We start from the raw sequence: 20,263 nt of genomic DNA, 5'->3' as shown, positions 1-20,263 counted from the left end.
AAAAAATAAAAGCAGATTTAGATTTTAACATGTAGACTATATATACTTTACACGTAGGTGAACAAGTTGCATTCAAAGTCAATTCAATAGAGATGTTCACATCAGTCTGTACATGCAGAAGCTTGGTTGTCAATGACAGAATTATTTGATTTTCCATGCAAAAGCATTTGTCTAGACAACTAGAATATATGCTAGTAGGAAGATATAATACAAAGAAAAAAGCTGCCTTTTGTGATAATGGTTAATACAAAAATAACATAACATAATAATCAGCTAGACCGCCCATATACTTCTTCTCATACAAGAAAGACAAATCAAGAAAGGCAATGGCAGCCGTTCACATCAAAACTGATAAAAATCAGCTGGTGATTGTCTTCAGCATTTACAAAAAATATAGATGAACTCTGTTTCTGTTTCTTCTAGTTTTGACCTCAAATATAACAAGTCTGTTCCTTGGTGGAAAAGTTCTTACAACCATTGAGGCTGATACTTTCAAAGACAACAGCTTCAGATCCCTTCAGATACTAACTATCAGGAAGACAATGATACAAGAGATTTCCGAAAATGCATTTGAATCTTTGAACTTAAAGGAACTACACCTTATCTCAAATCCAATCAACAAGATCAAAAGAAACTGGTTTATGAACAAGACTGACCTTGAACACCTAGAGATTAGTCTTTCTCCTCTCCGGGTCATCAGTTCAGACAGCTTTCCTGAGCTAGAAGCGCTAATAAAACTAAACCTGAGTGGAAACCATATTCACACCATTGAAAGTGGGAGCTTTAAGAATCTCAAAGGACTGGAAAACCTAGATCTTTCTAGAAACCGACTTTGGGTCCTAGCTGATGGAGTTTATAGTGATTTGGAGTTGAGATGGCTAGACATTTCACAGAACCCATGGCACTGCACATGTGGCTTGATGGGATTTGTGCAATGGCTGAGAATGTTCACATTAGGTTACGAAAACAGAAGCCTCTCCAATGACTTACTGACCATGTGTGCAACTCCTGAACACACAGCTGGAACTGTTCTCACAAACGTAAGTGATGACATTTGTCCAGCAACTGCCATTACAGCCAATCCTGGAACAAGACGCACCACCTCTGAAGAAATGAATGGAATTACTCTTGGGGTCACAACGGGTGCAGTATTAATATTTTTAGGTAAGTGCCTTTGTAGAAATATACTGACATTTCGATACAGATTTTGGTCCTGGTAGAATTCACAATCTATTAGAGTAAACCCCAAGGGGAAGCCAAAGCACTGAGGACAATTCAAGTTAAGGTCTGAATGGTGAGAATTGCTCAGTTTTCCTTTAACGGAGACTGCTCTGAAAAGATTATTACCTGAATACTTGTTAAAATTCAAAAAGTTACTTTGTTACGTTATAGCAGGAAAATGGCATTCTACTGTCTGAGGTTTAATTCCAGAGTCATCTTCCTTGATTTTTTGATTAGCAACTCATGTTTCAGTTCTTCTTCACCTTCCGTGAGGCTGACTGCCAGGATTATGCGGATAGTCGTGTGCTTGTATGATCTCATGAGACACGACTGCTTGAATATGTTTTGTTCTTTTCAAATACTCTTTTTTTGAGTTTTCTCTGTTTTGCTGAGTGTCATCTTTATGTCATCTTTAAATTTACAACCACAGTGCACTACTATGTGGCCTCACAATCGCTACTCTCATACATGTAGGCCTACATACAAAGAGGCTTGGGGAATCAAGTAAACGGTCAGGTCTTTGGACCTTATTAGGAGAGTTAGACATCATCTTTATAATGGTTCGCGTGTCATTTTATAACAATTTGTTTTCTTTCTCTCTGGTTTACTTACAACCATCCATCCATTATCCAACCCGCTATATCCTAACTACAGGGTTACGGGAGTCTGCTAGAGCCAATCCCAGCCAACACAGGGTGCAAGGCAGGAAACAAACCCCGGGCAGGGCGCCAGCCCACCGCAGTGGTTTACTTACTTTCATTTTCAAACTCATTGTTTCCATTTTTAGTCTATTCTTATTATGTGCTTTAGTTGTTCTCCTCTGAGCTTAACAACAGTCAGCTAACTGCACTGAGTGGACAAGGTCAGATGAGTATGGCAGGCTTGTAGGTCTATCTAAGGCTGCTGTTTACATTCTTCTTCTACTTTTAGGTTAGTATTATGGCCTAACGGGAGCAGCCGAAAGAAGAAGAAGATCATGGCCTAGCAGTGTTGCACAATTTGTTGTTTCTTTTTAAGTGCAGGAAAAACTTGGGGGTTGGTGGCAGAACTGGCACTCCAGCCACCAGAAAAAAACTTCACACCGTTCCACTCCATCTGAACTAGTGTGGTGCTGAGGTATCATCCATTGCATGGCTACACTCGGGTCCTAATCTGGATCCTGAGTTGATTTTTGTGTGGTGGGCGCAGCAATGCACTGTATCAGCGTGTGCTCCTAACCTTTAAGTCCTTCTATTCTTAGAACACATAAGCAGACCCAATGATGGGTCTCATGCCTTCAGAAGAATTTATTTTTATGTGCCAGCTGATCCTTAACTGCACTCTGCCCCAGAATGACTAGTCTCGCTTTATCCATCACCCTGACAGAAATACTGGGTGAAAGAAGCAGGTGAATGTACACCAGCATGAAAGACATGGTCCCATGGCTAAGAACCCAATCTTGAAATCAATTTCAAATATCAAATAATGGCTCTCTCCGAGCTGTTTGGTATCACCTATCATTTCCATATCTCCTCCTCTTTTGATTGAAACGTTTAGAGGTCAGACATTCATCTCCATTTATTCTTCTCTGTATTCTCTAACCTTAGACCAACACCTTCAAATCTCTTGCCACCAAGTCTCCCCACCTCTGCCATCCTCTCAATTTTCTTTCTTCCACCAATAGCCACCGTGTATTTAAAAATGGGTCGTCCTCCCTATAGCATACAACGTGTCCAAACCACCTCAGTCTATGGTTCATGGGTTTCTCCTAATACACCTGACCCCTGCCATTTTTATAAATTTCCTCATTTGTTTTTCTTTCACTTGAAAGAAAGCTATTTCAGCACCCACATTTCTCTTCTGGTGAAATCCTTTCTGAAGACCCAAGTGTCATAGCCATACAACAGCATTGGCTGGACTACAGTCTTAAATAACTTATACTTTTGTGTTTTTTTTTGTCAACCTTTGTTAATTTTAATTCCTCCCACATCCTTCCATTATATCCATCTTTCTCTAACTCTCTAATTTCTTGTTGTTTCACAACCACCTTTGCCTTGAACATTGAACCCAGATATCTGAAGTGATCCACTTGTCTTAGTTCTACCTTTCTTCTGTCCACAACTCTTATTCTTTCTTCCCTTCATTTACTGTACACCATATCTTTTATATTTTCAGTGTTTATTCCTAATCCTGTGCCTTCCTGGGTTTCTTCCCAATTACATACTCTTTGTAGCTAATATTCCAAATCTGCAACTATGGATAAATCATCAGAAAACAGTAATCCCCACAATTTATCATTTCTAATGTTTTCAGTATTCCCACCATCAGTATAGTATGGGTAAAATGAGGATTGCTGATATAAACCAACACTTTTTTCAAAAGATTACATTTCTCCACTTCGTCCTATATTTTCCCAGGAACAGGAAACTTTTTGAAAAAGAGGTGCCCAGAAGAAGAAACATTAAAAATGTTAGCTAAAAAAGTTGTCGAGAATCCATCCTAACATTCATCAAACCTAATCACTAAACGGACAATCACAGTGAAAGCCAGGAAAAGAGTCTTTAATACAAAAAAGGATCTTAATAGCAACCATGCAGAAATATTATTTATATTTGTCTGCAAACTCAGATGACCAAGAAGGGCACTGTGCCGACCACACACCTCCAAGGGTTGTGCATAGCAAGGTTGTAGCAACCAATGGTGGTCCCGTGAAAAACCAAAATGGTGTCAGAAAAAGACGCAAAAAATATGTAAGTATTAAAAAACTATTTCTAACAGAAGAAATAATTTCAAAATGGGTACTATGGCCCGAAAAACATATTTTCAGACATATGAAATAATAATGGCAAGAGACAAGCAAATAATTGAAACTGATTACAAATGTTAAAAATAATTAAAATTGAATACAAATCTTAACACTGCTTTTGTATCACTGCATTTGATCCACTGTCGCAGTAGGGGGCAGTAGTGCTCCCTTGAACCCTCAGGTACCACGCCAAACACCTGGTAAAAGTGCTACAATTATTCTTTTTATTATAACAATGTGCACTAAGCACCCTCCACTCCACACTATTCATAAATCACAATAATAAATCAATAATCAACAATCCTCCACTCCCAGACGCGTTGCCCTCCTACCACCCAGCTCAGCTTAGTGTCTGGGAGCTCCCACAGTCCTTTTATATTCCCTGACCCGGAAGTGTTCCCAATCCCCAGTCCATGTGATCTTGTATCACTTCCGGGTCAGGTAAAAGTACTTTTCTTCATCCCGGAAGTCCGTCGCTCTTCCTATGATGAACTTCCGGGTCATAGTGCACAAATAAGTCTTTGGTCCTCCCTGCAGCTCCCTCTTGCGGCCCCTGTGGTATCCAGCAGGGCTGAGGATAAAAACTACATAATCCATGACTCCCTGCTGGTCTTAGGGGCACCTCCATACTGCAGGGAGGTCTCCATCTGGCGGCTTGGGGGACTTGGCCGGGATAAACTGCCTGGTACCGTCCACACCACGTACATTCTAAGAAGTGCCTATGCCTAAATACTTTAATCCTTTTTTTAGTTCTAGGACACGAGTACAGGTATATACAAACAGATATATAACATATTCAAATACCTCATTATTTTCACTATGAAGTAGTGTAATAATAAACATCATGCCTTATATTGCATAAATGTAACTTTTCTCCAAATGTATATAGAAACCACTTCTGAGTTTTTATATTTTTCATCTTGTTGGTGAAGTGGTTTACTCAAGGAGACACTCTTAGAGACTGAAGGCACACAGAACTTGTGAATTTAGTGCATTGAGCCCATCAAACAAACAGCTCTAACAAGATAATAAATAAAGCCGTTGTCAAGTCTTGATTGCTTCAATGACTTTTGAGTCAATAGCATACATTGACATAGTGTTCATTTTCTTTTAAAATAACAGTTATGCTTTTGCTGGGTGCCAGCATGCTGTGGTTTACGTATGGAAAATCGAAGACAACAGTTCGGCCAATTCCAAAGACCACCGATAAGATGGACATCCACAGTGCTGGAAATCAAACTCAGAAGGATTCTTTTTGCTCCAGGGAGCTCAAGAGTACTGGAACAAAATCAGCCTCACGTGCATTCCAAATAGAAAATGACTTGGGCTGTGGCATCAGCAATAAAGAAGGTGACCTAGAAATCTGTAAGTAATGTAACTGGTAAATCAATACAGCAAGAACAAAATAAGTATGGAAAACATATTTCTGCATTTTTTTAATGTAGTTTACAGATTCTACCCTTGTCTGTGTGAGTTTTTCAACAGGTATGCCCTTTTTCTCCCCAACATCACCAATAATAGGCTAACTGGGGATTTTAAATTGGCTTTTTGTGCGTGTGAGTGCACTTTTGGGCATAAGCAGGCCAGGGGCCTCATGTATAAACGGTGCGTACGCACAGAGATGTTGCGTAAGAACTTTTCCACGTTCAAATTGCGATGTATAAAACCTACACTTGGCGTAAAGCCACGCACTTTTCCACGGTACCTCATGCCTTGTCGTGCGCAAGTTCTCCGCTCGGTTTTGCAAACTGGCGGCACCCAGCGTCAAAGCAATGGTACTGTTCTTGTGTGATTACTCATTATTTTCATGACGCGGCTTTATAAATACACAGAAACTAACCGCATATTGTTTATTAGTGTAATGCATCTGATTGTAATTAACTTGTAACAATATAATGGTCCAGGGAACAGCCATAGTATTCCAAATACCATAACTGCTTTAGCGTTGTTACTCTCACTTCACCTTCTTCTTCTTCTTCTTTCAGCTCCTCCCGTTAGGAGTTGCCACAGCGGATCATCTTTTTCCATATTACTCTCACTGCACGACTCGGAGTATTTATATCACTGTATCTGAGTGTGAATCACAGCAGCAGCTGATCGGAAAGAGAATTATCGGTATACAGCTTTAAGGACACGCTGTCTCAGCCACTGCAAAACGTTTTAAAGCCTTTCCTGTACGGACCTCGCGGTTCAGAAACAGTTTAATCCCAAGAACTTTAAATGCACTCAATCAATTGCTCCTTGTAGAACGGTTTGTACTTATAAGTACAATCACCCCACTGTAAACTTGCACTACAGTTATAATATCTCACAACCTGGGCCACTTTATAAAGCGCGTATTTACATATGATGACGATATCATTTTTAAGGTGAAATGCAGCAAAATATGTTTGTTAAATTATACACATAAAACTTTAACTTCATTTAAATAATCTATATTCTTCACTGGGAGTGTCGTGAAGGATAGAATAATTAAACATGTACTACGAAGATATTTCAATGTTCTTTAAACGTTTTGAAGAATCGGCGCTAAGCTTACAGATGGCTTAACGTCTATTACAGAGCTGATTGTGTGGCGATCGGTTACTTGGGAAAGAAAAGCAAGGACTCAGTGACGGCTACGCCAATATATATTGAATATAAAACAGAAAGAGAAAATAACAACACAGCTAAAAACGCAGCGACAAATTTCGACAAAAGATAAATGCTTGTCATGAGCACGAGGCTCATGAAACACATGTTTAATAATGTGCTTTAGCTCCTATCATCATGAAAATGACATCACGTATACATCTCAGTATTTTAGTTATTCAGAGAGCTGTAATATCACAAATGTAATGGACTCTGTGTCCAGTTGGAGGAAGAGAGCCAGTTTAAGAAGCAAGTAGTGATTCACACACATAGATCACATAGAAGATCAAATACAAAACAAAGCATTTAACGTGCTACTTTAATTACGATGTGATTTGAGAAACTGGTTAATTAAACGATTTTAAGATGAAGTTTATAATGTTCTACTAAATGACAAAATAAACTACGTGATTAAAGTGGAAAATTCGAGATTGAAGTTGACATTTCGTGCTTTTTCCCCACCGTGTGCCTTTTTTCTCTGTACCCTAATAAACTTTCATATGACACTCAGACAGTGGGCTTACAACTCTTCTTTTCACGGCAACTTTGATATGTGACTTCTTTTTTATTTCCGTTACTGTGCGATTTTGTGAATGTGAGCTTTCAAGTTTCTCCAACACGCTATGTCACTCAATCAACTTCATTTTGTTGATTATACCACGGTTTATTTAAACAAATAGTATGTTTTTCCTTTGCCTCCACTTGGTATTCGCTGAAATTCTTATATTTTCCCCGTGCTTTTCCCATTGTCTTTTCACAGAAGGCTGCGCTTAAGGGCGATTTATATTGATTTGCATATTCAAATAGGCGTAATTCTGGGAGGATTTGGGGCGTTACAAAATGCGCGTGCACGAGGGTTAGTTTTCACGCTGATCGGGATTTATGTAACGGAAGGACGTGGAAGTTGGAGTACGCACTGATTCCTGCACAGGGGCCTCATGTATAACGCCGTGCGTAGAACTCGCACTATAACATGGCGTAAGCACAAAAGCCGAAATGTGCTTAAGCACAGAAAAATCCAGATGCAGGAATACGTGAACACGTGTATACGTGATGTCATTTTCATGATGATAGGAGCTAAAGCACATTATTAAACATGTGTTTCATGAGCCTCGTGCTCATGTCAAGCATTTATCTTTTGTCTCTTTTGTCGAAATTTGTCGCTGCGTTTTTAGCTGTGTTGTTATTTTCTCTTTCTGTTTTATATTCAATATATATTGGCGTGGCCGCCCCAAGAGTCCTTGCTTTTCTTTCCCCAAGTAACCGATCGCCACACAATCAGCTCTGTAATAGAAGTTAAGCCATCTGTAAGCTTAGCGCCGATTATTCAAAACGTTTAAAGAACATTGAAATATCTTCGTAGTACATGTTTAATTATTCTATCCTTCACGACACTCCCAGTGAAGAATATAGATTATTTAAATGAAGTTAAAAGTTTTATGCGTATAATTTAACAAACATATTTTGCTGCATTTCACCTTAAAAATTATATCGTCATCATATGTAAATACGCGCTTTATAAAGTGGCCCAGGTTGTGAGATATTATAACTGTAGTGCAAGTTTACAGTGGGGTGATTGTACTTATAAGTACAAACCGTTCTACAAGGAGCAATTGATTGAGTGCATTTAAAGTTCTTGGGATGAAACTGTTTCTGAACCGCGAGGTCCGTACAGGAAAGGCTTTAAAACGTTTTGCAGTGGCAGAGACAGCGTGTCCATGAAACTGTATACCGATAATTCTCTTTCCGATCAGCTGCTGCTGTGATTCACACTCAGATACAGTGATATAAATACTCCGAGTCGTGCAGTGAGAGCAATATGGAAAAAGATGATCCGCTGTGGCAACTCCTAACGGGTGGAGCTGAAAGAAGAAGAAGAAGAAGAAGTGAGAGTAACAACGCTAAAGTAGTTATGGGATTTGGAATACTATGGCTGTTCCCTGGACCATTATATTGTTACGAGTTAATTACAATCAGATGCATTACACTAATAAACAATATGCGGTTAGTTTCAGTGTATTTATAAAGCCGCGTCAGGAACATAATGAGTAACCACACAGGAAAAGTACCATTGCTTTGACGCTGGGTGCCGCCAGTTTGCAAAACCGAGAGGAGAACTTGGCGTGAGGTACCGTGGAAAAGTGCGTGGCTTTACGCCAAGTGTAGCAGGTTTTATACATCGCAATTTGAACGTGGAAAAGTTCTTACGCAACATTTCTGTGCGTACGCACCGTTTATACATGAGGCCCCTGGTGATGTACTCCTGTCCTGTCTTGGCCAGGCTTGTTTCTTGTCTGCATCCTGTGATGGGCTCTGGCCCCCTGTGACTCTAAATTGGGGTAAGCAGAGTAAGAATGCTATTTCTGTTATTACTGTAATATTATTTTAACTTTTTTCCATTTAGTTAGTCTATAGGATACACAGGCCTGAAACATGTTTAGTAAACTTACTTTTTAATGTTGATGCAGATGTTTAAGGTTTGTTGCAGTATGGTTTAATCAGAAATATTACAGGATCCCAGGTGGTAGGCTTCATGCTCAAGTGCTTGAATCTTTACATACTATATGTGTTTCAGTAATACAATAAAAAAAACAAGCAGACCCAACATATAGATACAGAAATAATGTTTCCTTTAGGTAGTAAACAGACTGTCAGATTGTATACCCTCTTGAGCAAGCCTCAAACTCAAAAGAACACACAGACAATAGGCCAAGTTCACAACAAAAGGGGATTTATTGAGACAGAGTAGGGTAAAACCAACAAAAGGTTAACCAAATTAAAAAGAAACACAATTTAATATGACACAAAATTAGACTCACTTGGACTTACCCAAGCATGATCCCACCTCACCTCCTGACTCTGGTCTTGTTCTGGAGTTTGTCCTCCTTCAATCCAGGTGAGCCCTTGTTGTTGCTCCTCTCCCACCTATAAGCTCACCTGGCTGCTATGTGGCCAGAAAATAGACGCAAGAATACCTCTGGTGTCTCACCTAACTGACTGTTAAGTGGTTCTGGCCACTTATGCAGTGGTTTCTACTTAAAAGGATATGTGCCCCTACTTGTGACCACAGCACAGTTTTCATCAGGATTTATTGTTGGCCTTCCTGAGCTCCTACAGTAGCATGTAACTCCCTTAGCATTTAAAAACTCGATATAGAAATAAAATGGGAGTGTGTTTAGAGCTTACTTACATCATGAGGTAGTACTGCATCAAAGTGTGCCTATCAAGGTCATGTGCCTTACATGGTCACAATAATTGCCTGTGACATGGGCCAGTTTTGACTCTCTGCACCTTCATCAGGATGGAAACTACCTACGTTGCACATGCCAAAGGCTGGGATGGAACAGAAGTGAGAACAGTAGTAAGAAAAAAAATGAGAAAGGCTAAGAATTATGACACTTGACTAAAAGATGGTTTTCATTCAGGAGGAGCTAAGTAAAAACAATCTGAGATTTGGCACCACAAGTGTTACTTGGTAGGTAACCACCTAATAATCAGATTGCAATTCAGACTTAAAAAAAGAATGTACTACGCTGATCTTTACAATGGCAAACAAGCAAACCAGTTGCTTCGCTTCAGGCGCTGACGTCCAAGATTCAGTCCCCATAAGGGGCATGCAAAAGTGTGTACACCTGATGAACCCCAATAAAGGCGAAACACGTGTCGTGTACTCTTTGTATTATTTGGCAGGTACTATACACATATCTATGAGCTGCTTCCTGGCAGGTAACCACCTAATAATCAGATTGAAATTCAGACTTAAAAAAAACCAATTTTGTAAAGTATATATATATATATATACAGATCGTCTGGATGACTTTGATTTATGTGGGGAAGATTCCAGTTCCAGTCCGGCGCGAAGACAATTCTTCATGTCGTCAGTTCGCACACTTGTCGATGGCCCGAGATTTTTCGGGTGATTTTCTATGTAATAAACTTAGTAAGTTATAGCGTAATGAAAATTGCATAATTAGATCTGGACCACCCTATATATCTTATATATAAACGTCTACGCATGGAAGTGTGTGTGTTTATTCGTCCCAGAAGTGAGAGGTGGAGTCGGGGTAAGGGCTCCATCTCTGAGGGTATACAAGTGAGGCGACCACGTCGGCAAAATGAAACGTCCGAAGAAAGACAGCCACTTAGCCGCTAATGCACAAATGATGTATATATATATATACACACACACATATGTTCATACTGTATAAATCTGCACACAACATATAATCATTTAAATTCATTGTTTCTCACATCAAAAAACACTCAATACCCCAGAATGACAGTGAAAACAGGAGTGTAGGAATTTTTTCAAATTCACAAAAAAAGCAAAAAAAAAACTGAAATATGACATTGACACAAACATTGAGGCCATTTGCTATGACATTTGCAATTTGGCTCAGGTGTATCCTATTCTACACATCGTCATTTAGGTGTTTCTGCTCCCTGTTTGGAATCCACTTGTACTCAGTTCAATTGATTGGACAGGATTAGGAAATGTGTATCAAAGCAAAAACCACTGCCATGAGGTCAAAGGAATTGCCTTCAGAGTTTACAGACAGGATTGTGACAAGACATAAAAAATTCTGCAACATCGAAGGTTCTTAAGAGCACAGTGGCATCCATAATTGTATAATGGAATAAGTTTGGAACTACCACGAATCCTCCTAGAGCTGGCTGAGCCAATAACCCAATGGTCATTTTGGCTGAGCTCCAGGGAACCTGTCTGGCAATGGGAGAAACTTCCAGAAGGTCTGCCATCTCAACACACCACTGATCTGGGCAGAGCAGCCAAACCAGTACCAGATTTAGACTTGGTGAGGCTCTATTCTTTATAAAGCTTGGAGAGCCCTTGTTAAAAAGCTACACCAGAAGGTTTCACCGAGGTACCAAAACAGGACAATCAGTCACCACAAAAAATAATGAAAATATATACAGTACATGCTTTTCAATTATTTAATAGCAATGTATATAAAGTGAAAACACAAATTATTTCCACATGAATGCATTTCTGATTACATATTTAAAACTACAATACACATAAAAAGCATCCTAAAAGTTTAAAAGTCAAAAAAGGTTTGAGAGAAGACAAGCCTTTGTTAACAAATCCATCTGCTGCAGTAAATGGAATGACTGTATCAACGTGTCTAAAATATGTTTATATTAAGCTTCCTAACTCATATGCTGTTCTTCTGTTCTCTTTTAGATGATTTGTGAGAGAGAAGACTTTACTCTACCCAATGCCTGCTGATACTGAATTATTTTTATTGTTGAATTGTTTATGTTGTTAATTTATCATAACCTAAACCCAATCTAAATAGTTTAGTGGTGCTAGTGTATAGTGTTTGTGAATTAAACCACTGTATTAATCATTTGTCTTCTGACTAGATATCATTAAAGGTTATTTAAATAGCATTTACATTAAGTCTGAATTAAATGAAAATGGCTTACCTGTTAAGATCTCTATGAATGATTGGTTGAGTAAGGTTGTGCAGGTATTCCATTCCTTTGGCTACATCTATAGCAATGATCAGCTTAGACTGGAGGTCAATAATTCTGTGGTAAAATTAGGATCAGTATTAGACATTTCAGAAATAATGTCAGCTCTCGGTGGGCTGTTTGTTTCTTCACATAAAGTGAGGAAACCAGGTAACCATGATGTATAACACTATAGTGCTGTGAGGTGCTCTCTGGTGCTGACCCAATGGATTCTTGCACCTTTAAAGGGCCACTTGCTGCTGCTGAAATAGATGGAGTTTGTTAAACTATGGCAGATTTGCCATTTTTATAGGCTTCCCTGCAGCTGCTCATTTAAATGATGGAATGCCAGCTCATTCTGTTAGTGTCTCATTGGTGATGCCATCACTAAACTGAGACAACTTGTCAGAGGGTTAAAATGCATGATAATGCTACCAACAGCAAAGCTTTGTGATCCTCAAAGTCTCTTACACAATCACACACTTAAAATAGTCATTCAGTGTTACATGACTATTTACAAAACTGGAGGGAATTTATAAAGAAAGATTTATAAAGAAAAGTTATTCTGTTTTTCATAATTATGGAAAGAGGCATGTGAGAATTTTTGATATACCTTTTCTGTTCATGAAGCAAGGAAAACAGAGATCCCCCCGAGACATACTGGGTAACTATAGCAAACTGGCTTGGATCATCCAAACATGCACCAACAAACTGGATAACACAAGGGTGGTTGAGCTGACAGAGAATAGAGACCTCCCGACAAAACATATCCACATCAGACTTGGAGCAATACGTGTTGGCCCGGTATCTGTATTAAAGAGGAAAAACAGTTTGAGGGTGGACAGCATCTAAAACAAAAATCAGAAGTCAACAGAGGAAACAAGCAAAATGAAAATCCTGTACATTAAGTCATTGAATAGAAAAAAACGATTCATTACTCATTTTGTTTTTAATACTATTTATTGCTATTCATTAACAGAAACAAGATGAAATATGAAACTGAAAACAAAATTATGAGGCACTTTCCAAATTAATTATAAATAAAAATACATAAAATCATGGATTTTACAATACAATGTAGAAAACAACCAAAAATAATCAATAAGCTGTCATGATCTGTGCTTTAAATGTTCAAATTCTCCATTTCTGTTGAATCTACACACTTACATACTTTTGGCATACCTTTATTTACAAATAAAGGAAGCTTAAAATCAAATGTATGAAAAAAGAAGAATGCGTTTTAAAAGGAATAAAGCAACTTTTTAGGTGACCCAATTACTACAGACTACAGAAAAAAGACAGATAAGCCTAAAGGTGAGCTACAATTTTCTTTTGGATAGTGTACTGCCTGCAAGGGGAAACACTATGGCATTATTTTTTTAAAAAAAAAGTAACAAGGAGATGAATCATAGTCATAAAAACAGGACAAGATTCATAATCAAGTAAAATGGAGACAGAACACAATAAATAAATCTAAATCATCAAACAAAGGAAGGATCTTTCACCATAACATTTTCGCCACAAAAACAAGAAAAAAATCAGCACTAAATACTTTCAGTGAATCCACAATTTTGGACAACTAGAAAGTGTGTAACTTTGAGCTTTATACCATTGTGACAAGGCCATCACACATTGTGCATTTGAGGTTGTCCCTGCTTAGCGCAACTTAGCAACCATCAACAATTACTCCCTAAAATTTCAGCATCCACAGAAAGCACAATAGTGTTGTGGGAAAACGTGATTTATCTTTAACACTGTTAAAACTTAGTCAAAGTGAATACCAATATTAGAAATTAATTCCTTGGGTTTCAAAACCATAGTTTATGTATATACATTTTATTGAAAACCAGAAAAACTTAAGTAAAGCAGCAGATCATAACAAATAATAGCTTTCATCATTTTAAAAATGCCGGATGGTAGAAGGAGAAGAGATTTGTTATTTACCGAATTGTATCTGGTCATCCAGGATTTTATTAATAGGGCAAAGTCTTGGCTGGATATTGCACTCTTAAATAAGTCAACGGTCCTCTCAAAAGTGGGCATTTCAAATGTAAAACCCAAGAAAAGACCTTTAATCTACTAGAATAAACGGGTGAAGATAGGACTACAGTGTATCAGAACGAGGTTCAACCATGAAACAAGACTCTGAAAGAGGATGTAAAACTGATGCTTACCGTTTAATTGCTACAATTTTATTTCGGCATCGCCCTTTGTAAACCTTTCCAAATGATCCTAAATAAAGAAATGTCTATTTAATTGCATGTATCTGAGAAATGGATAACATCAGGGCATCATACAGGTTCTTAGACATTTACCTGATCCAATAATTTCATGGAACTCAAGTTCTGACAGCTGGAGGTGGAAATGAGATGGGAGGCTGGCGCGCAGGAGGAGGACTTCGGCTTTTTCTAGCAAGAAAAAAAAAAGTGAGGAAGTGATGGAACTGGAAACCTAAATCAGATATTCTTATCTTGGAGTTAGCTTTGCATCTTTTTGTTAGTTTAAAACAGTTCTTGATGGCTCATCATGTGCTGTGTTTTAAGAAAAAAGCAGACAACAAAAGAATTTAGCAGCAATGTGCATTTATTATTGCATTTATCAACAAAGGATATCCGTTTACTGAGATAAAAAGTTTTTTTTACAATGGTTTCTAGGAATCCAAAAATGTAATTTACAAAAATGAAAATATTAAATATAAACAATAATTCTAGATTGGCAGATTTCTAATGGGCCCACAAACTTAAAACAAATTTGTACATAAAAAAAAATATATTTGCATGCAAGACTGTGATGTGGTTTGTTTCCTTCTTACACGCTCATGTGCTAATACGCCTTACAGCTTCTTAGTACCCTGTGATAGGGACCCCTGGCCAGATACTTAATCACATCATCTGCCCCACAACTGCTATAAAGTAACGATAGATGATCACATCATAAACTTAAGGACAAGCCATCACCTGGGGCACACTTTTTCACTTACATAAATAAATATCATCAGTGCAATTTAGTACAGAATAAGGATCCTAACCTATTTATCATAGTAAAACTATACAAAAAATGTTCACTCTCAGAACATAAGTGTTATACTTCAGCAGTGGTTCCACCCTTGGCCTAGGGGTTTCAAATCTTTGTTTAATGTCTCATTTGTTCATGTTTGATTCTTTTGTTTATGTTAATATTATGAATTGAGTTACAGATTTGATGTGATTTGATTTACATGTGTTTTATTAGTCTGAGGGTATTGTTTGGTTTCTTTGTGTATAAGCTGCCTTTGTTATGTGCCTTGTGTTTCGTTTCTGGTCTCCCAAGGGGCAGGCCATCTTTTAATAATCACCAGGAACTTCCTTCTGCCCTGTGTATATTTGGAGGATCTCCCACAGTTTCCGGCGGTTCACTGTGAATGTGCTCTGGAGTCGGTGAGTTTACTGTACTGGGGCCTTGTTCATCTTGGATTGCCTTTTCCAGCAACTCCCTTCTGCCTTTTTTTGCTTTTCATGTTAGAGAGTGACAGAATATTTTGTGAAACTAAATATTTAAAGATCCTGCATTTGCCCTTATTCTAGCAAGGATGTGGCAATATACCCCCGCTAATGGTCAATTTCAAAAGTGTTTGTGTAGTGTATGTGATTTAGAACACATGGTTCATGGGAAGGACGGATGCAAACATGACAGATATTTGTTAACTTCACACCAGAATCAAGCTCATGCCAAAGTGACTCATATGTGTTATGGTTTATGTTCATTTTAAATTAACGTCTCCCCCTTTTAAACCTCATATAATTACATGTTATAACTGGATATGGGTTTTGGAGGTCAGAGAACTCAATATTAGTATTGGATTTGATTAAAAATAGCTTTATACTGGTTATATATTTTTGTGTCTTTTTCCGACAGCATTTTAAGCATCAGTTGTTTTGCTGTTGCTAATAAAAAAAACCCAGAGGGGCATGGTGTTAACCGGATAAAAGGTCAGCACCGTGCACTTCCTGGTCCTCTGCCAAAATAAATAAATTTATTTTTATCAGTGTTATTGAATGTTTATCTGGATTCGACTTTGATTCTTGGTTCAGAAATTTCATTTAGTCAAATTTCATTTAACAGCTTGTGAGCTGTTAGTAATATTTGATGCAAATTCAATTTGCACCTTCTGTTGTTATTAGATCTATAAGTAAGAAACAGCAATACCCTACCAGCATCCAATTAAACTGTGGATTTGTCAATCAGCATACTAAAATCTTTTTGTCTTTTATTCTGCAAATATAATTGAAATTTAGCAATGATTTCTTTTGTTTCTTAATCTTCCTTATTGCAAAAAAATTGTAATCTAAAGCAAAAAAAAAACAGATAATGTTTTGAGTGTCAAAAATACTAGTGGAATCAGCAATAATACATTGGTTACTCTCTGTTATGTGCATTTTGTGAACATCCCAAATGCACTTAAAACTATTAGAAAATGTTTTCTAAATCAGACCACAAATACTATGACACATACAAAAAAGAACATAAAAAAAATTCATGATAAAATGCTGGCGTGGCGAGTAACTGCTGCCTCGCAGTAAGGCCTGGGTTTGCTACCCGGGTCTTCCCTGCATGGAGTTTGTATGTTCTCCCCGTGTCTGCGTGGGTTTCCTCCCACAGTCCAAAGACATGCAGGTTAGGTGGATTGGCGATCTTAAATTATCCCTAGTGTGTGCTTGGTGTGTGCGCGCCCTGCAGTGAGATGGCGCCCTGCCTGGGGTTTGCTTCCTGCCTTGCACCCTGTGTTAGCTGGGATTGGCTCCAGCAGACCCCCGTGACCCTGTAGTTAGGATATAGCATAATGGATGGATGGATGATAAAATGCATGCAATGTATTACATTTTTTAAATTTGCTTTCATCTATATATATTTCCCCTTTAAACAAATCCCGTATTGGCCTGGTGATGAGCGGTGCCTGGTTTCCTCCAAACGTAACGCCTGGCATTCACACCAAAGAGTTCAATCTTTGTCTCATCAGACCAGAGAATTTTGTTCCTCATGGTCTGAGAGTCCTTCAGGTGCCTTTTGACAAACTCCAGGCGGGCTGCCATGTGCCTTTTACTAATGAGTGGCTTCCATCTGGCCACTCTACCATACAGACCTGATTGGTGGATTGCTGCAGAGATGGTTGTCCTTCTGGAAGGTTCTCCTCTCTCCACAGAGGACCTCTGGACTGTGACTATCGGGTTCTTGGTCACCTCCCTGACTAAGGCCCTTCTCCCCCGATCGCTCAGTTTAGATGGCCAGCCAGCTCTAGGAAGAGTCCTGGTGGTTTTGAACTTGTTCCACTTACGGATGATGGAGGCCACTGTGCTGATTGGGACCTTCAAAGCAGCAGTAATTTGTCTGTAACCTTCCCCAGATTTGTGCCTCGAGACAATCCTGTCTCGGAGGTCTACAGACAATCCCTTTGACTTCATGCTTGGTTTGTGCTCTGACATGAACTGTCAACTGTGGGACCTTATTTAGACAGGTGTGTGCCTTTCCAAATCATGTCCAATCAACTGAATTTACCACAGGTGGACTCCAATTAAGCTGCAGAAACATCTCAAGGATGATCAGGGGAAACAGGATGCACCTGAGCTCAATTTTGAGCTTCATGGCAAAGGCTCTGAACAGTTACGTATATGTGCTTTCTTAATTTTTTTATTTTTAATACATTTGCAAAAATCTCAAATAAAATTCTTTCATGTTGTCATTATGGGTTGTGTGTAGAATTCTGAGAAAAAATTAATTTAATCCATTTTGGAATAAGGCTGTAACATAACAAAATATGGAAAAAGTGACACGCTGTGAATACTTTTTGGATGTACTGTACATACCATACACTGGATAGATTCATGTTATTTTTTAATATTCATAAAACAGTACTGACATATAAAAAGATTTGATTTCAACATCATTAATGTTCATACAGGTATACTTACCTTTTGTCATGCTCTTTATTCTTCCAAGTGGGGACGGGACAGAAACATAAGACCCATCTAGAATAATAAGTACTGTGTCAAAGGAAATATTACAAATACTCCTAGGACAATTATTACATGTGTTTCCATTACAGTAAAGACCAGTAATTAATGCATAGAAATATATGAACTTTAATCAGTACCAGCAGGATTTGGCCTAAGGCAGAACATTCAAAGAATTTTAACGATACTTGCCCATTCAGCCCAACAAGCTCACCAGTCCTATTCACCTAGATTCTGCAAAATAACATCAAGGTCACTTTAGTCCTACATTTGACCACACTACTTGATAACTCTTTCTATGTGTCTAAAGTTCTTTGCGTGAAGACCTCTAATGGAAAAACCAAGTTCATAAAATGAATGGACAGATCCATAGATAGATTTTCACACTCATGAGAGAATTCTTCTGTTGGCTTTAATTCAAACCTGCCTATGACCATCTTCTTGGTTGAAAGTGAATTCAATAGAAAGCTTAATGAGGCTGGTGACAGCACTTTTCAAGAGCATGAAAAGCAATACGTTAAACATTTCAGCTCTCCTTAGGAAATATTCACACTATATAACAATAGTTTCACCATTTCAGTCTGGACCATTCTTATCCCAACACTGTCAAGAAAAAATCAAATAGTGAAGAGTGCAATTGAGCTCCAGCCTCACTAGGCCACATGTTTTGGACGTGTACGAAATTAACATCATTTTGGACCAAAATCTTTGCATGCCTTTCACACAGCTTTGGTGTCACAATCCCATCTAATCCACTAACAGCTGTGTTTGGTGGACTCCCAGATGGACATAAAGTGGAGAAGGGCAAACAAACTGTGATTGCCTTTACTTCCATATTAGAACGCAGACTCAAGACAGTATCTTGTTCAACTGGAAGAATCCTAACCCACCTCTGTTAAGTCAGTGGGTAACTCATGTTATATACTACTTGAAATTGGAAATAAATCAACTCTCTTTTAGAGGATCTGTTCAAAACTCTTTACAGACCTAGCAGGATCTAAGCAATAATATTTTAGAATAAGCATTTTTGTTTTCATGCAGGTTCTGTTTCATTGATAGTTTCTGACCTCTGGACTACCTTTTAATCTGGATCAACTAAATCAGTTGAGGACCTCCATTTGAAGCACAGGCTTTTATTGGTCTGTCAACTCACATGAAAATGAATTCCAGTTAAACATCTTCACAAGAATCTGATTGCAAGGATTCCGAGATTCAGAGATAACCAAATACCATTATATTCCATCATTTTGAGGAAGACCATGTTTCTTAATCAAAAAACGTCCTGACTAGTAGACAGTTTTTGTAAAGAAGTTGCTGTAGTAAGAACTTCTTAGCTCATCATATTCAGTGAGCACATCATATGTAATCTTGAAAGGAGGTGTTTTGCAAAGTTTGGCAGACATTGAAGGAAGGAGTAACCTCCTGTGATTGGATTAGAGTCACATCCAGTTACAAAATCAGTGCCTGCTTATAGATGCGTTGTTTTGTCCACCGCAGTTGTCAATCACTGAATTAAAGCTCTTTATTTGGAGTTGGGTACCCATTTGCCGCCTTCTGGTCTGAAAGGGGGCTCTGCAAAGATGTCAGTTCAACTGTGATTTACACCTTTGTTATCAAGTGATACACAGACTGATCCTGGTACAGTAAGAGCTGCAGTCCAGTGCTTTATTCTAGAATGTACTGTAGGCTGGGGCAAAGTGAAGCTGGATTTCTGTATCCCATTTAAATCTGCTGTCTTAACAGCCTTGTGTGCCACTAAAAGCCTAGCTGAATGGGCAATACCTACTTTAAATGACAGAAAACACAGTGGCAAGAGTTTCTCAATGTCCACTAGTGGTTCAAAGTGTAGATGGCAACCAGTTTTCATTCATGGCTATATAAAAATATTCACAACATACACAGTATTTTATTACAATATGCTGGGCGGCACGGTGGCATGATGGTTAGCATTGCTACTGCAGAGCTCCCAGAGTCTGGGTATGAATTTCCTGCCCAAACGCTCTTAAGGTGGACTTTACAAGTCTTGTATTGAGATTGTATAAAAAGAAATCCATACAGAAAAATGACATACAGCCATGACCCAGTAGAGCACATTCATCACGCCTGAAAACCCACCCAATATACTGTTCTTTAAGAGCTCTGGTGGTGAAGAAGTGCCAAGGTT

At 38.4% G+C, this 20,263-nt stretch overlaps 1 protein-coding gene across 3 annotated transcripts in view; it reads right to left on the bottom strand.

The window, feature by feature from the left end:
• tnni3k (TNNI3 interacting kinase) overlaps window positions 1–20,263 on the bottom strand; it is a 118,736-nt gene that overhangs the window by 60,542 nt on the left and 37,931 nt on the right. For all 3 annotated transcript variants that reach the window (XM_039736150.1, XM_039736151.1, XM_039736152.1), the window contains exons 13-17: window positions 18,058–18,114; window positions 14,428–14,520; window positions 14,287–14,344; window positions 12,726–12,920; window positions 12,086–12,190 (exon numbers count right to left, since the gene is read on the bottom strand). In XM_039736150.1, the coding sequence (XP_039592084.1) occupies window positions 12,086–12,190; window positions 12,726–12,920; window positions 14,287–14,344; window positions 14,428–14,520; window positions 18,058–18,114 (508 nt within the window). The remainder of the gene's footprint in view (window positions 1–12,085; window positions 12,191–12,725; window positions 12,921–14,286; window positions 14,345–14,427; window positions 14,521–18,057; window positions 18,115–20,263) is intronic.

The sequence above is a fragment of the Polypterus senegalus genome, chromosome 14 (genome assembly GCF_016835505.1).
Source record: "Polypterus senegalus isolate Bchr_013 chromosome 14, ASM1683550v1, whole genome shotgun sequence".
Taxonomy (NCBI): domain Eukaryota; kingdom Metazoa; phylum Chordata; class Cladistia; order Polypteriformes; family Polypteridae; genus Polypterus; species Polypterus senegalus.
Note: the sequence above shows the minus strand (reverse complement) of the source record. Positions and strands in the feature narration are given on the sequence as shown.